This window comes from Megalobrama amblycephala, linkage group LG19 (genome assembly GCF_018812025.1).
Source record: "Megalobrama amblycephala isolate DHTTF-2021 linkage group LG19, ASM1881202v1, whole genome shotgun sequence".
Classification (NCBI taxonomy): domain Eukaryota; kingdom Metazoa; phylum Chordata; class Actinopteri; order Cypriniformes; family Xenocyprididae; genus Megalobrama; species Megalobrama amblycephala.
In genome coordinates this window covers 39,139,145-39,157,741 of record NC_063062.1, presented here as the reverse complement: position 1 = coordinate 39,157,741, position 18,597 = coordinate 39,139,145, and the positions used below count along the sequence as shown (strand labels likewise).

Below are 18,597 nucleotides of genomic sequence, written 5' to 3'. Positions count from 1 at the left end.
TTGTTTACCAAGATAATGTTCACCGTCTCCAGCTGTTCAGACTGCCGTCCTCGTACACCCTCATCATGAGTTTATATGAGGTCTGTTTACTTAAGTGTGGATATGAACAGAAACCACTAAACTGTTTTGACAGAGACTGCAGCTATTTCTATCCCCTCAGCGACATGTGACTCTCTCCCTCACTTCATCTTCACAACAGACTCCATCACGAGTTTGTTTTTCTGTCTGTGTTATTTTGTATTTCAAAAGAAAACTATAAAGTAGGATCATTTGGGATGAAACCAAGACAGTAGGATAATTTGGGATGCAGTCAAGACTATGTTGACAAGACAGCTGGTCGCCATGCAATTATTTGTCTGACTCTGATCTCTCATGACAGTCAGTGCAAAAAAAAAAGTCCCATATTACTGTAATACACCCTATGCAAATGAATCCAAACCACTGCACCAGTACATGTGACATATGAATAAACATTTACAGCCTCTGTAAAACCAATTGCTTCTTAAAGGGTTAGTTCACCCAAAAATGAAAATTCTGTCATTTATTACTTACCCTCATGCCGTTCCACACCCGTAAAACCTTTGTTAATCTTCAGAACACAAATTAAGATATTTTAGTTGAAATCCGATAGCTCCGTGAGGCCTCCTTAGGGAGCAATGGACACTTCCTCTCTCAAGATCCATAAAGGTAACTTACTAAAAACATATTTAAATCGGTTCATGTGAGTACAGTGGTTCAATATTAATATTATAAAGCGACGAGAATATTTTTGGAGCGCCAAAAAACGCTGTTTCAGGAAGCATCGGAGCATAAATGAATCAGTGTGTCGAATCATGATTCAGATCGCGTGTCAAACTGCCAACGGCTGAAACCACGTGACTTTGGCGCTCCGAACAGCAGATTCGACACACTGATTCATCTGTGCTCCGATGCTTCATGAAGCAGTGTTTTGAAATCGGCCATCACTAAATAAGTCGTTATTTCGGGTTTTTTTGGCGCTCCAAAAAATATTCTCGTCGCTTTATAATATTAATATTGAGCCACTGTACTCACATGAACCAATTTAAATATGTTTTTAGTACCTTTATGGATCTTGAGAGAGGAAGTGTCCATTGCTCCCTATGGAGGCCTCACGGAGCTATCGGATTTCAACTAAAATATCTTAATTTGTGTTCTGAAGATTAACAAAGGTCTTACGGGTGTGGAACTGCATGAGGGTGAGTAATAAATGACAGAATTGTCATTTTTGGGTGAACCAACCCTTTAAAGCTACACCATGGATCCCCTATGTGGTTGATAAGCGCAATTGTCTGTTACCAGTGTCGTTAATACTGGGCAGCGCAATACACGTGATGGGCGGGGCTGTGTGTACCGACCCGAACACGAAACGGCCAATCACGAGATATTGTTGAAAAGTCATTATTTTGTTTTTTTGGTGCACAAAAAGTATTCTCGTCACTTTATAATATTAAGGTAGAACCACTGAACTCACACTGTTTTAAATATGTTTTTAGTACCTTTATGGATCTTGAGAGTTTCAGTGGCATTGCTGTCTGTAGAGGCCTCACTGAGCCATTGGATTTCATCAAAAATATCTTAATTTGTTTTGGATTGAGAGTGGAATCATAGGAGTTGTCGTCTTCACTTCACAGCCAGAATCCGACGGGACTCGGGCAGAAATCATGTTTATGGATGAGATTATTAACGTTACTGTAGTATGAAGCAGAGCAGGACCGAGTGTTGTGAGAGCAGAAACGAGGCCGCTGGGGTGATTGCTAACGAGAGACGAGCACGACACACAGCTCGAGAGCAGCGGAGCTTTTATTGTGCTGCAGACAAGCACTTCCGCTTCTTCCGGTCAAGCGTATGTGGGGTTATGCAGGTAGCACGGATACGGCCCGTGGTTAAAGGGTTAGTTCACCCAAAAATTACATTTCTGTCATTAAGTACTCACACTCATGTCGTTCCAAACCCATAAGACCTTCGGAACACAAATTAAGATATTTTTGATGAAATCCAAGAGGTTTTTTATCTCCCATAGAAAGTTACGAAATTACCACATTCAAGGTCCAGAAAGCTAATAAAGACATTGTTAAAATAGTCCATGTGACTACAGTGGTTCAAACTTAATGTTATGAAACAACTAGAATACTTTTTGTGTGCAAAAACAAAACAAAATAAACGATTTTATTCAACAATTTTTCCTCTTCTATGCCAGTCAGTTGGCGCGTGTTCTACGTCAGAACGCCGACTCATTATTGGCCGGCTCCTGCGTCAGCAGTCACATGCATGCATCATGGTGCTCACGTGAACAGGCGTTTGGCCAATACTGAGCCAGCATTCAGATGTAAACATGGAAGCTCTGCACTGCGTTCACTGCGCCAACTGCGTAACAGACTGACAGGGAAGAGGAAAAACTGTTGAATAAAGTCGTTATTTTTTGCGCACAAAAAGTATTCTCATCGCTTCATAACATTAAGATTAAACCACTGTAGTCACGTTGACTATTTTAAATATGTCTACTTCTCTGGACCATGAATGTGGTAATTATGTTGCTTTCTATGGGAGATTTAAAAAAAAAACTCTTGGATTTAATCAGAAATATCTTAATTTGTGTTCTGAAGATAAACGAAGGTCTTACAGTTTTGGAACGACATGAAGCTGAGTAATTAATGACAGAAATTTCATATTTGGGTGAACTAACCCTTTAAAATTGCTTATTTCTCTGGATTCAAACTTTCTTGGAGAAAGTACACAGGTCAATAAAATATTTAACACCGTTTAAGTGGTTTTAGGATATTTTAATCCAACAATCTTACATATTGTGCCTTTAAGAAAGCACACTTTTAAATGCACACAGTAAGTTTATGTTTAGTGATCTCAACATGGTGGAGCCCATGAAGGGGCGACCCACTCCATGCAGAACAAAACCACTTCTTCTAGAAGACTGAAGATCTCATGTGAGTGTAGGTACATCATTTTAATGAGACTTCCCAAAGGTATAGTATTCACACTATGTGTATAATGATTTCTCTGTAGGGTGCAAATGAAAGCGCTTGTGTGAGGAACAAAAAGTTTGCGCTACACCTTTCAACCCCACAAAACTCCATGTGACTGTGTACAGTTATTTCCTGGCCACCGTGGCCAACTTCTATCAGAGGGTGGAGGATTGTGGAGGGTGGAGGATTGTGAAGGGTGGAGTTTAAATCAGGCGAACACATCACTGCCACAAATTAAGAATCGCTGTCATCGAGTTCCTACAAATCCCACCATGTCCACGGCGTTCAGGTCTTGCTTTGTGCTCAGCGGCTTCATCTTATCGTACATCACTTATTTGATATTGGGAGCGCTTGTTTTCTCTGCCATCGAGCGGCCCGTCGAAGAGACCCTGAAATCAGACCTGAACTCTCTGAAAGCCGAGTTCCTCAACCTGAGCTGCATCAACGCCACTGCCCTTGAAAGTTTCTTGGAAAGAGTTTTAAAAGCGAATAAATACGGCGTGTCGGTCCTTGAAAATGCCTCGCTCCGTTCGAACTGGGATTTGGCGTCTTCTCTCTTCTTTGCCAACACGATGGTCACGACAGTGGGTGAGTTTCACAGAAACAAAGTTTCACGGATGTTGCGCTTGGCTTGTTTGATGCTGTTCAGATCGGAAATGCATGCGTTTAGTAGCAATACTAAATATATTGTAGAATAGGCTACTACAAGCTATTCATCTCAGGGAACATTACAAACATCAGAGGTGCTGCAAACAAAACACGGTTCCAAAGTTCGCCAGAAACAGTGTCTTCTGTAAGTGTAAACAATAGCATTTTTATCAAGAGACGGATACTGAGTCAGTGCTTTTGAAATCTCTTACTTAATATCCTATATCTTATACGTGTTGTTCTATGTAAGGGTGTATGAGACTTCTTAAGCACTTTATGACTCATTATAACTGTATGGCAAGATTAACAGGATGTTCAACAGGATGGAAATGTTGGCAAACACAGGGTTCTTCAAACGTTTTGGTGCCCCTTTGTGTGGAACCCCTTTATAGACATATATTTTCATTTATAAAGACGGTGAACTGAAAACTAGAGCTTTTTATATATATAAAATTGATTAATCTTATGATTTCTGATCAGTGTTTAGACTGCAGAATAAAACCTGGGTTTGAAACCTCTTAGCCTAACAGGATGAAAATAGAGCAATTAATTAAAGTAAAATTTCATTTAAGATAGACAGTTTTTACATCTTAGTAGGCCTATTACTATCCATATTTGAATTTTGCATATTTGATAAGAGAAATCACCTGTAAATGAAGTAGAGGTGAACCATAACATATAGAGTATGGTTTCAAATGAGAAGTTACGTGATTTTAGTTGTTTCCCGAACATCACAAGATGGAATCAGATTTTAAATCAAATGTTGAACGAATCTCTTGCTTGGTACACAACCTCATTTCCATTTGTCAACTAGATAAGTGCGATAGACGTGTATGGAATTGATCTATTGTATCCATGCCTTTTAAAATGGCAGGATTTCGTTTAAAAATAAAATAAAATAAAAGATACTGATGTGATTACTCTGTTATTCAATGGGTTGTTTTCATATTCAGTTTTTTTTAATGACATATTTAATAAGGCGAGACACTCCAGGTGAATAGGGTAAAAAAATTAACTAATAGATATCACCATACTTCCCCAGCTGATTAATTACATTAAAAATTGCAAAAACGTTTTGTATTACAAGTTTTCTAAAATGTTATGTTTAAATATGCAAATGGGGCGTTATCTAATTAAATATACGCTAATTTGCATACATTTGAATATTGGTTGATGTCAGGTTCAAAATTCTCATTTAATTTTTTGGACATATTAAATTAAAAGGTTTTTACAGAAGGAATTTTGGATATCTCTTTTTATCACTCCATAAATCAGAATATACTGTCAACAGCCAGAAAATAATTTTCACCATTTTTTTAAGGAATAAAATGTTGTATAAAGTCCTGTAAATTATATATCAACAAATCTTTCTGTAAAAACCTTCAGAATATAGATGGGAATAAAACCGTAAAGTTTGGTGTGTGTGTAAGGTCTGCTGAAGTGGAGATTTCTGACTCAGAGCAGGAGGAAAAAACTCATTTTGAGAAAATGGCCTTTAAAGATATTTACTGTAATTGAAATCTATAGATGCAAATAGATAATGTGCTTTAAAACATACACTTAATAGTGTATTTTGGATGTTTTCTTTCCACCAGTCTGAAAAAACACTTCATGAAAAGCCAAAAAGCGCAAAATCTCAAAATTGACAGGTGCCTGAAAAAACAGTGTTTTTGCCTGTAGGTCTGTATTTAGAGCAATGCACATGATTGGACTGGTAATGGAAATTAAGCTAGTGTTGAATTTAGAGTGCAGTGTGTATATAACTTAAATATTTTCGTGTACTTGTGAGGTGAGTTTAATTAGAATAACACGTTTTTCATCCATCTGCACCTATAGTGGTGTGAAAATACCTCTTAATTATTTTGTTTAATTATAAATGACTTTCTTTGAGTAATGAGCTTTCACTTGTCATGGAGGAAGTAAGGAAAAATAGCTTGGGAGGCAAATGTGTGCCCTAACATTCAAATTGTAGTGTGCGTCAGAAACTTGTTTGTGGTTACTGATTACGTATTACAGCAATTTAATGTATTCATGTTATTTTTTTTAAAAGTGATTGTAAGGTTATTTCATGATATTTGTTTTGTCAAACTCGCATATGGCACTTTTGTCTTACTCTTTTGAGTTAAGGCACAGTGCAAGCTTTGTTTGCTTTAACTGGGCTTCTCAGTTTAGGTCCCGCTGCTCCTGCAAACAGTATCATGGGAAATCAATCCTTTGACCTGTTTGTCTGTATAAAGCTTTCCTTTCATCGAGCATGTTAACCTGTGTTGCTGACCCTATTAGATTACGCTAAAAGCTTTATGCAGTCAGGAAATCACATGCGTTGTATAATTAGCAATTTCGGCCAAAAATAAAGATTGTCATCATTTACTCACCCTCTCTCTTCACATCCTGATTGCAATCAATAACAGAAGTGGTCTAAATATTGAAACATGTACATATATCTTCTATGGAAGTCCCAGGACCAAAAAATGCTCGTCCAGTCATTGCTTTCAGTCCGAATACAATGATACAATGTGCTACCTGCCTATCAACATATGTATTTCCATAGCTCACAGACATGTAAAGAGTACCTGAAAGCCATACTTGAGTAAAAGTACAGATACCTTACAGCGAAAATTACTTCATTACATCCAATTACATACAAAATTACATCCAATACGACTTGAGTAAAAGTCTTAGAATATCTGATTTTAACAGTACTTAAGTTTTTTTTACTCGTGCTAAATGTCGGCAAAAAGATGCACTAGTCCTCAACACCTGAGAGACACGCCAGTGAAAATAAGAAACGGTTGATTTGTTAGATGAGAAATTGTTTATTTTATAAAATCAAAATAAAACTGAACACCTCAATATTGCAATAAATCAAGGTCGACACAGCAGCCTCTTAAACGTCTACAAACTCTTAAGTCTCAGTTAAGCTCAAGTGCTTAAAAAGGCCATAAATAAACCGATATCCATCGTAAAGATTTTGTCTGTATAGTGGATACATAGAATAATGTTAAGTAAAATTTAAAAAGTCAAAGTCTACTTGCACTGGATGTGCTGGTTTCGGCCTCGTCACCAGCTGCAGTCATGACCTCATCTCATAAACCAAACATCTGCGATTCACAATTACCAGCTAATGCACTCACTTTCACGTAAAGTAGCCTTGTTGACAAGTTTGGGTGAGTAAAGGCAAAATGCACAAGATATAGTTCCTTCAATGGCCTTAGATGCTAATATCGCTTCTTTATAGCAGTAACAAACTGCTGCAGAAAAAGTTAGGTGCCATGCAAAATGAAATGTGTAATTGCATAACTCATCACAAACGTATTGGAGTAAAAAGTACATTTACTTGCTCAAATATGAAGTCAAGTAGAGAGTAAAAGTTGCCAATATCTTTGATACAACTACAAAGTAGCCAAAAAGATACTTAAGTACAGTAACTAATTACATTTACTCAAATACTTTACACCTCTGCCTACTTGCGCAAACATCACACGTCATCCGCTCGTTCCGTAATGCTATGCAGAGTTGTAGACAGACAGTCACTGAGTGCCACAAACAAAGAGCAGCTACCTTTCACAGTTCTTCCTGAACCAAAACAATGAGCTTATGCTGCGTTCACGTCATGTCGTAACTGTAATTACAAGATGGCAACCTGTGACGTTCTACACGGAGCTATTCACGTCCTCAGACTTGGATTTATGTGTTTCTATGTCAACACTATCAACGGTGAAATGAATCTGCAGCAGTCAGGTGGTAGAAGTCAGTGCTCCGTAAGTTGTTTACATTCATTATTATTAATGTAATGTTATGTGCTTTGAGACATGAGGTAATGTCATCTCTCATCTCGTGGCGCTTTGCAGACTCTGCAGTTTACATTAATGTGTTTTGAAGGAGGTGTGGCTTTGGAGACGCTCTGAAGAGAGGGGAGGGATCTTATGCTTTCAAAGCTAGCTTGCTATTGCTAGCCTCCCCGAAATTGCCTACACTACCTTTAAGACAACTGATCGTATATTAATTTATGCTTTATCTAAAATCCCTTAACTACATCAGACTTTTCACCTGCAACATTCGATCATATTCATTAATATTTTATTAGAATCACTTATCCTTACTTGGAAAAATACTGACCAATATTGAAATATCTTAATTGCCTTGAACACTCAAATGTTTGCAGCACTGATATATGTGCTAGACAACCCTATAAACGCAGTATAGCTAGATCTAAATCACTCGTATCATCGTTTGTCATGTTTCCCAGCCATAAAACTTGCTCTATAGTAAAGCACTAAGACATTATAGACATAATATTATGACTTTCTGTAAAGCTGTTTTGAAACTGTGTGTATTGTAAAAAAGCGTTTGACTCGACATGCCTTGTCTTGCCTGTTGGAAACATTCCCCTCCAAAGTTTTTTTGTTTTTCCCCTCTCTTCCAGGATACGGCCACACTACACCACTCTCTGATGCGGGTAAAGCGTTCTCCATCGTGTATGCTTTGATCGGAGTGCCCTTCACCATGCTCGTGCTCACAGCCTGTGTCCAGCGCCTCATGCACCCTCTGACCTACGGGCCGATCTCCATGTGCCAGCGGAGGGCAGGCCTGCAGCCCCGCGCAGCCAGCGTCGTGCACTTCATTGTACTGCTGGTCCTGGTGGTGCTCGGCTTCTTCGTGATACCTGCGCTGGTGTTCAGCGCCATAGAAGAATCCTGGTCTTTCTTAGACGCCTTCTACTTTTGTTTCATCTCCCTCTGCACTATAGGACTGGGGGACTTTGTGCCAGCAGAAAAGCCAGGACAGAGACTCAGAGCTTTGTACAAGATATCAGTCATGGGTAAGAGACTCAAATCTCCTCAAGTTTCCTTTCAGAGACCTTTTGCTTGAGCTCAAAGTAAGGTGAGGATGTGAAGGCTTTAACCAAGATAGGGCTTTTAAAGTAAGTTTTCAACAGAAAAAGGCAATAGTTAGTGTTTCCATCCACCTTTTTTTTTCTTTTTTCTTTTTTTTTGATGTGCATTTTGGGATATTGTATAAAAAAACACTGGAAGGAAATGGCAAAATGTGCATAAAAAAACTTATGCACTCAATTGTGTCAGATAAACTTTTTTATCCAGCAAGAAAACATGCACATAAACTATGATGGAAACACATTTGCCGAATAAATTCCTCATTGGGCATAAAAAAAGTCATGCGACTTTGAGATGGGACGGCATAACTGGACTAACCAGCGGACTGATCTCGTTGCACAGCATCTGAAATGCTTTTTTGTTTGTTCTGAAATGCCTGAGCAAAGTCTGTCATCAAAGAGGTTCAGTATAATTATCTCCCAAAACTCTTACATGACTGCAATCCAAAACAGCAGGCATCTCACTACGAAAGCAAGATAACTTTGTTGCATTTTGTGTGCATGCTCTGTGGCGCAAGTGCTTAAGAAATTATTATATACAGTGGCTTCTCCTACTTTTCTTAGTGATATTTAGCACCAGTTTATCAGGAAGTGATGATTTTGTGGAACTCAGTGGATGGAAACGCTGCTTTATTCACTAATGTTTTATGTTACAATCGAAATTTGTAAATAATTTAAATTCACAAATTTGGATGGAAACATAGCTAATATGATCTGAACAGTAATTTTCATCTCTTAAGAGGATAAAAGCTGAAATCTTTTTTATGACCTACAGTCATGCAGTGGCCCCTTTTACGGTTACGTCATTCATAGTTGCATGAAAAAGAAAAATTGATGCACAGTATTATGCGATTAATGTCAGGATCCCATGTACTGATAATGTGTCTCATAAGACTGAAACCGAGGGGTGTAAAAGACAAATGTCCGATGTCCAACATGGGCTGCAGGCATTTAGTATATGATGCATACAAGATGTGCATGGCAATAAAAACATGTATAGGTAGAAGGAAAAATATTGGGTGTAAAAAGTGAATTTATGATACATTAAACAATTAGTCCACTTTCAAATAAAGATTTCCTGATAATTTACTCACCCCCATGTCACCCAAGATGTCCATGTCCTCCTTTCTTCAATCGAAAAGAAATTAAGGTTTTTGATGAAAACATTCCAGGATTTTTCTCCTTATAGTGGACTTCAATGGCCTCCAGACAGTTGAAGATCCAAATTACAGTTTCAGTGCAGCTTCAAAGAGCTCTACACGATCCCAGACGAGGATTAAGGGTCTTATCTAGCGAAACAATTGATCATTTTCTAAATTTAATAAAAATTTGTACACTTTTTAACAACAAATGCTCATCTTGCACTGATTTGCGATCCACCAGAAAGGTCACGCTTGATGTAGGCGGAAGGGCGAAAAACTCCATCTCGTTTCCTGGAAAACATGACAATTAGAGTGAAGAAGAGACTGTCATTCTTACCTTTTTATAGTTTGAAAAGTTCGATTGAAAAAAACTTTATTACAGTCAGCAATGTGTAATATGAGGACGCGCAATGCTAGAGCCTTTATGTAAACAGGTCATGTGCCGCGTTTGTCCAGTCAGTGACACTGACACCAAAAATGTGCCGATGAGAAATTTAACCCAGGGTTTAGGAATGTGCAGTGTGAAACGATAGTTTATGAACACCCAGGATTAACCGTTTACCCCGGGTATAGTATGAGCAGTGTGAAAATTGAATAAAGATAACCCAGGATTCCGTTTACCAGGGATTTAGAATGACCGGGGTTAACTATTTCAAGTGTGAAAAGCTGTATATTATATTATAAATAATGTTTCCATTCTAGAAAGCTCTAAAAAAGAATTTTGTCTTCCCTTGTAAGTACTTGAAATTGTCTAAATTTATTTGGTTACATGAATTCTCGTTCTTTTCTCTTACAGTGTACCTGTTTGTGGGCTTGATGGTCATGTTCCTGGTCCTTCGCACTTTCCACAAGCTTGCAGATGTGTACGGGTGGACCGCTTTCTTCCAGCTGCCAAGTTACGAGGAGGAAGATGAGGATAAAGAGCCAATAATAGAACGCGAGCCTGATGATGAATCGCCTGAGGCTGAGAAGGCCTCACATAAGCCTCTGGATCCCAGCTCTCAAGTGTCCTACAACTCCATAAATAGATAAAATACTAGATCTTTCCTCATTCAAATAAGGTGACTTATTTGTAAATTATTTGAACACCAACACGTTGCAGTTTAACAGCTTGCCTCTGCAGCACCTCCAAGATCATCGAGTATGAACGTGTGCAATACAATACACCTCACTGTTGGGCAGAACAGCTTCTGATGTTGGAACAAAGCATCTGGGTGGATTGTAACATTTTCATGAACCAATTTTTTTTCCCCCCTATTTGGAGTTTCCAAAATTGATCTTCAAGGCTTAAGGAAATTGAAAACTTGCTCATTGTGTCCTAAGTGTGAATCTTCTCTAGTGTTGTTTTGTTTAGGTTTGGCTATTTTCATATTCTAATGTATTTCCAGATTATTAAATGACTTTTTTTGTTGTTGTTACGTGGACCAAGACAGCTCTGGACCATAGAAACAGGAAGAGAAAGCACTCGTGCAGTATTGTATTGTTTATCGATGAGTGTGAAATGAATTGAATCATCGTTTTCATAGCTAGTTAATGGTTTTTGATGTCCAGAGATGTGGAGAACTTCAGATGCACTTTATAATTGGCTTTTTACACTTTATAATTGACAGCCAATGACTGTTATGCTGGAAACGGTCTTTTTGTCTTTATTGTAGTACTGTACATTCATTTATTATTCTTTGTATCATTGCCATTGTATAGTAAATGTTGGATGGTAGGGAACAAAAAAGGTGCCTGATATTCACGTCGGAACAAAAGGGGTTTTAAGAAATGCATGCACAGAAAAAAAATAAAAACTGTTTTGGTACTTTGTGACTTTGATGTAATTTCTTTGGCAGGTGTGATGAAGTGCATCATGAGTCGTCTGTGTAGCTGTGGCATTAGAGGAAGCTTTCATTTTACACATCCTGTTTTATCTCTTGAGCATTTAAATAGGTTTCAAAAATAGCTGTAATAAACATGACATGTAAATACCTTAACTCAATCGGAAAAAAAAGGAACCTTTTTCTCCTATAAAGAGAGAAAACAGCTTCCTTCCTGTCACACATGTAGTTCTTGTACATGTTCTCGTATAAGACTAGTAATATAAAAACTAATAGTGAAATATGAAATGAAGCAATATTGTATTTTTTTTTCTTCAACAAAATTTAGATTTTCAAGATTTTTTTTTTTTTTTTTTTTAATGTGAGATTTCTACACCGCTAGTATCACCAAATTATGTAATATATTTATAGACTCTAAAGGCTCATTGTTTTCCTGTAGACTTTTTATGGCTTGAAAATGGTATGGATGTCTTGTTTGGTAATCTTATGCAGAACCGCAAATCCTACCGAATCAGAACAAAGAGCTTATGCTGAGTTCACACTAACGACCATAATTAAGAGTTGGCAACCTGTGACGTTCTAACCCGAGCTGTTCAGTCAGACTAATTATGTACAGGTGCTGGTCATATAATTAGAATATCATCAAAAAGTTGATTTCTTTCACTAATTCCATTCAAAAAGTGAAACTTGTATATTATATTCATTCATTACACACAGACTGATATATTTCAAATGTTTATTTCTTTTAATTTTGATGATTATAACTCACAACTAAGGAAAATCCCAAATTCAGTATCTCAGAAAATTAGAATATTACTTTAGACCAATACAAAGAAAGGATTTTTAGAAATCTTGGCCAACTGAAAAGTATGAACATGAAAAGTATGAGCAGCACTCAGTACTTAGTTGGGGCTCCTTTTGCCTGAATTAAGGCAGCAATGCGGCGTGGCATGGAGTCGATCAGTCTGTGGCACTGCTCAGGTGTTATGAGAGCCCAGGTTGCTCTGATAGTGGCCTTCAGCTCTTCTGCATTGTTGGGTCTGGCATATTGCATCTTCCTCTTCACAATACCACATAGATTTTCTATGGGGTTAAGGTCAGGCGAGTTTGCTGGCCAGTTAAGAACAGGGATACCATGGTCCTTAAACCAGGTACTGGTAGCTTTGGCACTGTGTGCAGGTGCCAAGTCCTGATGGAAAATGAAATCTGCATCTCCATAAAGTTGGTCAGCAGCAGGAAGCATGAAGTGCTCTAAAACTTCCTGGTATACAGCTGCGTTGACCGTGGACCTCAGAAAACACAGTGGACCAACACCAGCAGATGACATGGCACCCCAAACCATCACTGACTGTGGAAACTTTACACTGGACCTCAAGCAAAGTGGATTGTGTGCCTCTCCTCTCTTCCTCCAGACTCTGGGACCCTGATTTCCAAAGGAAATGCAAAATTTACTTTCATCAGAGAACATAACTCAGCAGCAGTCCAGTCCTTTTTGTCTTTAGACGCTTCTGACGCTGTCTGTTGTTCAAGAGTGGCTTGACACAAGGAATGCGACAGCTGAAACCCATGTCTTGCATACGTCTGTGCGTAGTGGTTCTTGAAGCACTGACTCCAGCTGCAGTCCACTCTTTGTGAATTTCCCCCACATTTTTGAATGGGTTTTATTTCACAATCCTCTCCAGGGTGCGGTTATCCCTATTGCTTGTATACTTTTTTCTACCACATCTTTTCCTTCCCTTCGCCTCTCTATTAATGTGCTTGGACACAGAGGTCTGTGAACAGCCAGACTCTTTTGTGTCTTGCCCTCCTTGTGCAAGGTGTCAATGGTCGTCTTTTGGACAACTGTCAAATCAGCAGTCTTCCCCATGATTGTGTAGCCTACAGAACTAGACTGAGAGACCATTTAAAGGCCTTTGCAGGTGTTTTGAGTTAATTAGCTGATTAGAGTGTGGCACCAGGTGTCTTCAATATTGAACCTTTTCACAATATTCTAATTTTCTGAGATACTGAATTTGGGATTTTCCTCAGTTGTCATAATAATCATCAAAATTAAAAGAAATAAACATTTGAAATAAATCAGTCTGTGTGTAATGAATTAATGTAATATACAAGTTTCACTTTTTGAATGGAATTAGAGAAATAAATCAACTTTTTGATGATATTCTAGTTATATGACTAGCACCTGTACAAGGGGACTCATTTATAAAATGTTGCACAGGAACTGTGCTAAATTTTACGATCATTTCTCAGATGTGCGTACGTGTGATTCATAGAATGAATGTACACATAAAACGAGCATACGCCTCTCTTTCAGATGTAAAATCTATAAATCGCAAATGATCTTGAACTTGCATGCAGCTGAATGGTTTGTGTTCTCCGTGTTGAAAACAACACCTAATAAGTGTCATTTACATATAAAAGATCACCGCTCATCGTCCAAATCCTTAGCGAGCTGCAAGAATAGCTTAGATTTCCAAAAACCTGCAGTAATCTGACCAGGAAAAGTGCATGTCTGCTCAGATCCTGATGTGACGCTAAGCACTTTTCCACATCAAAGACCGTTTTTATAAATATGAGCGTTGCCGTGGATTTAAGCGTACCCACACTCTAAGATCAAATCTGTGCGTACACACGCTTTATAAATGAGACCCCAGCTCTCTAAGTTGTTTACATTCATTATTATTGTAATGTTATGTGCTTTTAGACATGATGTAGTTCAACACACTCTCATATTACGCTTTGCCAAGAGCAGCTTTGTGTGTCTTTGAGTTCATGTGTTTTGGAGGAGGCGTGGCTTTGGACGGCAATTTGCAGCGAGGAACTAAATTGTCATATACAATATGCTAGTGCAAGTATATAACAATTAGTTCAAACTTTGACCTGAGGAGGGCAGTAATACACTTAGCAGTGTCTACACTGCTGGAATTCTAATAGAGGAGAAGAAGAGAGCTAATTCAAGATGAGCATTTATGGTTAAAATGTATAAAAGTTTAATTTTTTTTTTTTTTTTTTTAGAAAATTAGTGATTTCTCTAGATAAGACCCTTATTTCTCGTCTGGGATTGTGTAGGACGCTTTGAAGCTGCAATGAAATGTAATTCTAACCTTCAACCGTTTGGAGTCCATTGAAGTCCACTATATGGAGAAAAATCCTGGAATGTTTTCATCAAAAACCTTCATTTCTTTTCGACTGAAGAAAGAAAGACATGAACATCTTGGATGACATGGGGGTGAGTAAATTATCAGGAAAATTTCATTTGAAAGTGAACTAATCCTTTAAGTCATCTTCATGGCATTTGGTTCAAAAGGGCATTTCACTTTTGTGATACACTTTCTTAAATGTACTTCCTCATTTAGCCACTTGATGTCACCAAGTAACACTTTATTTGAAGTATAACAATAGAATACAAAAAGAGAAAATATTCACATTATAATTTCATACTGTCAATAGTAAATATTTTGCATAGGAATCTACATGTTTGTCTGCTGATGCAGCACCAGTATATTCATAATGCTCATATAACACAATTACTGCATAATATAACATCTTTAAACTAAAAATATACAGAATCTCATATTTTAATGACCATTGTCCATCTAAATCCAGTCTTTAGGACACTCTTAATGGTAACCTGTAAAACGACATATCAAAAGCATCCATTTTAAATGTAGGGATTCGACTTAATGGAAAGTGCATATCTTAGAGAACAATATCATTTTGAAAAGTAAAAAATATATATAGAGACATTTGCTTCTAAACAACTGTGTTCAAAAGTCATCGACTTTTTCCTCACTTTGTTAATTGACATGTTCAGGAACGAATCTTCATGAAAGAACATTTCTTGAAACAGAACTAGAGATGTGAATATCTATATTCCATCAAGACGCCTAATGACTGCTATTAACCATCAGCTGACATTGAGATCAACTACTTTGAACATGACAAGTTGGTAGAAATGAGGTAGCAAATCATAATCAGGTAGAGAACACAGTCTTATTTCAGTGGAAATGTCTTCAGTACACTTCTAAAAACTGTTTTTATCAAATAACTCCAGCTATTACTTCAGAAACATGACATAATCAGCTTTGCGGGTACGTCCGCATCAGGATGTCCATAACATGCTCAATCTCCTGGATTTCCCATGTGGCCTGACCATGAGAGTCTAAAGATGAGGAAGAGGATGCTGATGGAGATTTGGACAGGGATGGTAGATACTTCGCTAGATCGTCAGATAAACCTTGCAGAAGATTCACCTCCGGTTCAAACACAGACGTGTCGATGTCCAGGAGAAGTTTATCTAAAGATACCTCCTGAGGACAACCTGGACACGCTGCTTCCATTTTGATGGATGGCATCAAGTCGGACGTTTTTTCAGCCCTCGAACCCGACAGAGGATACTGTGCGAGCCTGGCATCTCCTGTTAGATTCTCCACAGAGCCGAGCGGAGCTCGCTGAGGCGCACAAGGCCCTTGACCGCCGGCATCTATGACTGTGTCTAGATCTTTGAGAATGACAGAGATGGCTGAAGATAAAGAGAAATCCTCCTCTGAAGTCCAGGCCATGAAATCGTCCTCCATATTTTCAGCATTGAGCGAGAACAGAGGTGCATTGTGCTCTGATGGAGGGGGCCCTCTGGGAAAATCAGGCTCCGACCCAGAGTGAGTTTGTGATTTACTGAGGATTTTTACAGCGGACAGCGATTCTACCTGCGCCCGGACCTCGGACTGAACCTGCCGCAGTGTGTTGTTGATAAGAACCGAGCGCAGTAAACTGGGCTCCACGAGGGCCTGGTCACGGTGGAACTTATCCATGGAGATGTCCAGCACAGACTGCAGCTGACTCTCCCATGCTGCACCTCTTCCCTCGTCCTCCCTGTGGAGTTTACGCTTCTGTCCTTTGGCCACCATTTCACACTCTGCAAAACAACAGTGTGTTTGAGTTTATAGTGCAAATATAAGACTGCTCTTTTGGTGAACTCCTCCTAACATTAAACGAAACATTTAAAATACGTCAATACGAAACAGACACTTCGTACAGTAGAGCAAGATGCCCCACTTAAGAACGATATGCATTTACTTTTAAACATATTTAGATACAGGTTATGATGATGCATTAAGCTAATGTGTTATTAAGAGAGATACATAGAAACATTTGCTAATTTAGATTAGCAAACAAAAATGTAAAATGATTCAAAGAGGCCATCTTACCCCGATACTGGGAGGAAAGCAGGGTTATTATAACTAAAAACTTAAAAAAATGTGTTAACTGAAATAAATGTTAACTGAAAACAAAATATATAAAACTTAAACTTATTTTATTTCAGCACTTCTCATTTTAATTGGGTTTAACTTGATACTAAAATAACTAAAACTGAAATAAAACTAATAAAAAAACCTATTAAAACAAACAAAAAACAGAATTACTAAAACTTAATTATAATTAAAATATAAAAAATATATAAAAATAAAAAATACTTAAAAATATTAATAAAATAAACAAAATATGCTCCCCCCACTAACCTTTTACAGTATTAAATAATGACTTTTGATATAATTAATTAATGTAAAATACTGGATTAACTATTCTATTTAAATTTGTTTTGGCAATTTAATTGACAGGGTAAAAGAGATTTATCTGAAAGGTAAATTTATTCTATAACTTACATACAGTTATATGAATATATAAATATTTAATTCCCTAAATTTAATATATATAAAATGCATATATAAATTATTAATAAAATGTGTCATAAAAGCAACATTGTGAATTATAATTGAATTTATTCACTCAGTTAGCCTATTGGTTTTAATGAACAGCAACAATGTATGAAATGCACATCTAACTCATGGAAATATTCAATAACAACCCCATGAATTACAATAAGTACTAAATTAAAACAATAACATAATACTAGGAACAACATGTCAAAATTAAAACATTTTCAATCCACAAATCTAAAAACATTGATGTCTAAAAATCCCTCATTAATAAATATAGGCCCTACAATCACAAAAAAAAAAAAAAAAAAAAAAAATTGATATTCAACATAATACAATGTCAAAGATCACTATTTTCCACAGACACAAAATTAGATCAATTAACCTCAAAACAGTTTTGACTGACTAAATCACATTTATGTTGATATTCAGATGATATTATAAAAATAAAAAAGCATAGACATGTTGAGATGAGATTGTGCCATATATGGTCAAGAGAAAGATACCGGTATGTGGGGTCATTTTGACCAATAATATTTAATAAATACACACCTAAACTACAACTGATAGAAACGACGGTCAACTGTTTTGCAAACTCTAGTACAAAATGTATCATGTTTAATTTAATTAGACTTCTTTCGAAGTGTATTTAGAAGACAGCATGTGCCTGTAAATATTGCGACAACCCAAGAATCGTTTTAATCTAGAATTTTTTTACAAAATGTCCTTCGTTAGAAAAATTAAACTAGACATATTCATTTCATCTGTCGTATCCAGAAGTTTGTGTAAGCAGAAATCAATGCGCTAGCTTAGCATGTTAACTATCCACTATTACTGTCTGGATGACATGTTTTACTCACCTGTTAAGAATATAAACCAACTCCAGAATCGATGTAACTTTTGTTAAGTTTAAACAGTCATTTGACCCCTTTATAAGTTATATATCGCTGCTGAAGAGTCGGAATCGTTTGCTGGAATTTTTTTGTCCCGCCAGTGATTCAACCAGGTCTGACGTCACACGCGACAGGAATGCTGGGTATTGTAGTTGTGTAAGTACTTAATAGTTCTTAAAGGTACAAGTACCTGAAAAGGTTACTTAAAGGATTAGTTCACTTTCAAATTAAAATTTCCTGATAATTTACTCACCCCCATGTCATCCAAGATGTTTGTCTTTCTTTCTTCAGTCGAAAAGAAATTAATGTTTTTGATGAAAACATTCCAGGATTTTTCTCCTTATAGTGGACTTCAATGGCCTCCAGACGGTTGAAGGTCAAAATTACAGTTTCAAAGGGCTTTAAACGATACCAGACGAGGAATAAGGGTCTTATCTAGTGAAATGATCGGTCATTTTTGAAAAAATTTAAATGTATATGC

At 37.3% G+C, this 18,597-nt stretch overlaps 2 protein-coding genes across 2 annotated transcripts; one reads left to right on the top strand and one right to left on the bottom strand.

Moving 5' to 3' along the window:
• Window positions 1-2,874: 2,874 nt before the first annotated feature.
• On the top strand, window positions 2,875-11,490 carry kcnk6 (potassium channel, subfamily K, member 6). Its single transcript, XM_048168940.1, has 4 exons — window positions 2,875-2,960; window positions 3,040-3,587; window positions 8,074-8,469; window positions 10,480-11,490. The coding sequence occupies exons 2-4, from the start codon at window positions 3,272-3,274 to the stop codon at window positions 10,713-10,715; spliced, it is 948 nt and encodes a 315-aa protein (XP_048024897.1). The 5' UTR covers window positions 2,875-2,960; window positions 3,040-3,271; the 3' UTR covers window positions 10,716-11,490.
• A 3,376-nt stretch (window positions 11,491-14,866) lies between these two features.
• Window positions 14,867-18,321, bottom strand: sertad3 (SERTA domain containing 3). The gene is made up of 2 exons (XM_048169346.1): window positions 18,084-18,321; window positions 14,867-16,421 (listed from the first exon to the last, which is right to left on the bottom strand). Exon 2 carries the CDS (start codon window positions 16,411-16,413, stop codon window positions 15,586-15,588), a length of 828 nt encoding a protein of 275 aa, XP_048025303.1. The 5' UTR covers window positions 16,414-16,421; window positions 18,084-18,321; the 3' UTR covers window positions 14,867-15,585.
• Window positions 18,322-18,597: the final 276 nt, after the last annotated feature.

Excerpts from the sequence above, each read along its gene's own strand:
- kcnk6 (XM_048168940.1), top strand. The coding sequence starts at position 3,272 with ATGTCCACGGCGTTCAGGTCTTGCTTTGTGCTCAGCGGCTTCATCTTA. Across the intron at positions 3,588-8,073 it reads CACGATGGTCACGACAGTGG|GATACGGCCACACTACACCA; the intron begins GTGAGTTTCACA and ends CCTCTCTTCCAG. Across the intron at positions 8,470-10,479 it reads GTACAAGATATCAGTCATGG|TGTACCTGTTTGTGGGCTTG; the intron begins GTAAGAGACTCA and ends TTTCTCTTACAG.
- sertad3 (XM_048169346.1), bottom strand. The coding sequence starts at position 16,413 with ATGGTGGCCAAAGGACAGAAGCGTAAACTCCACAGGGAGGACGAGGGA.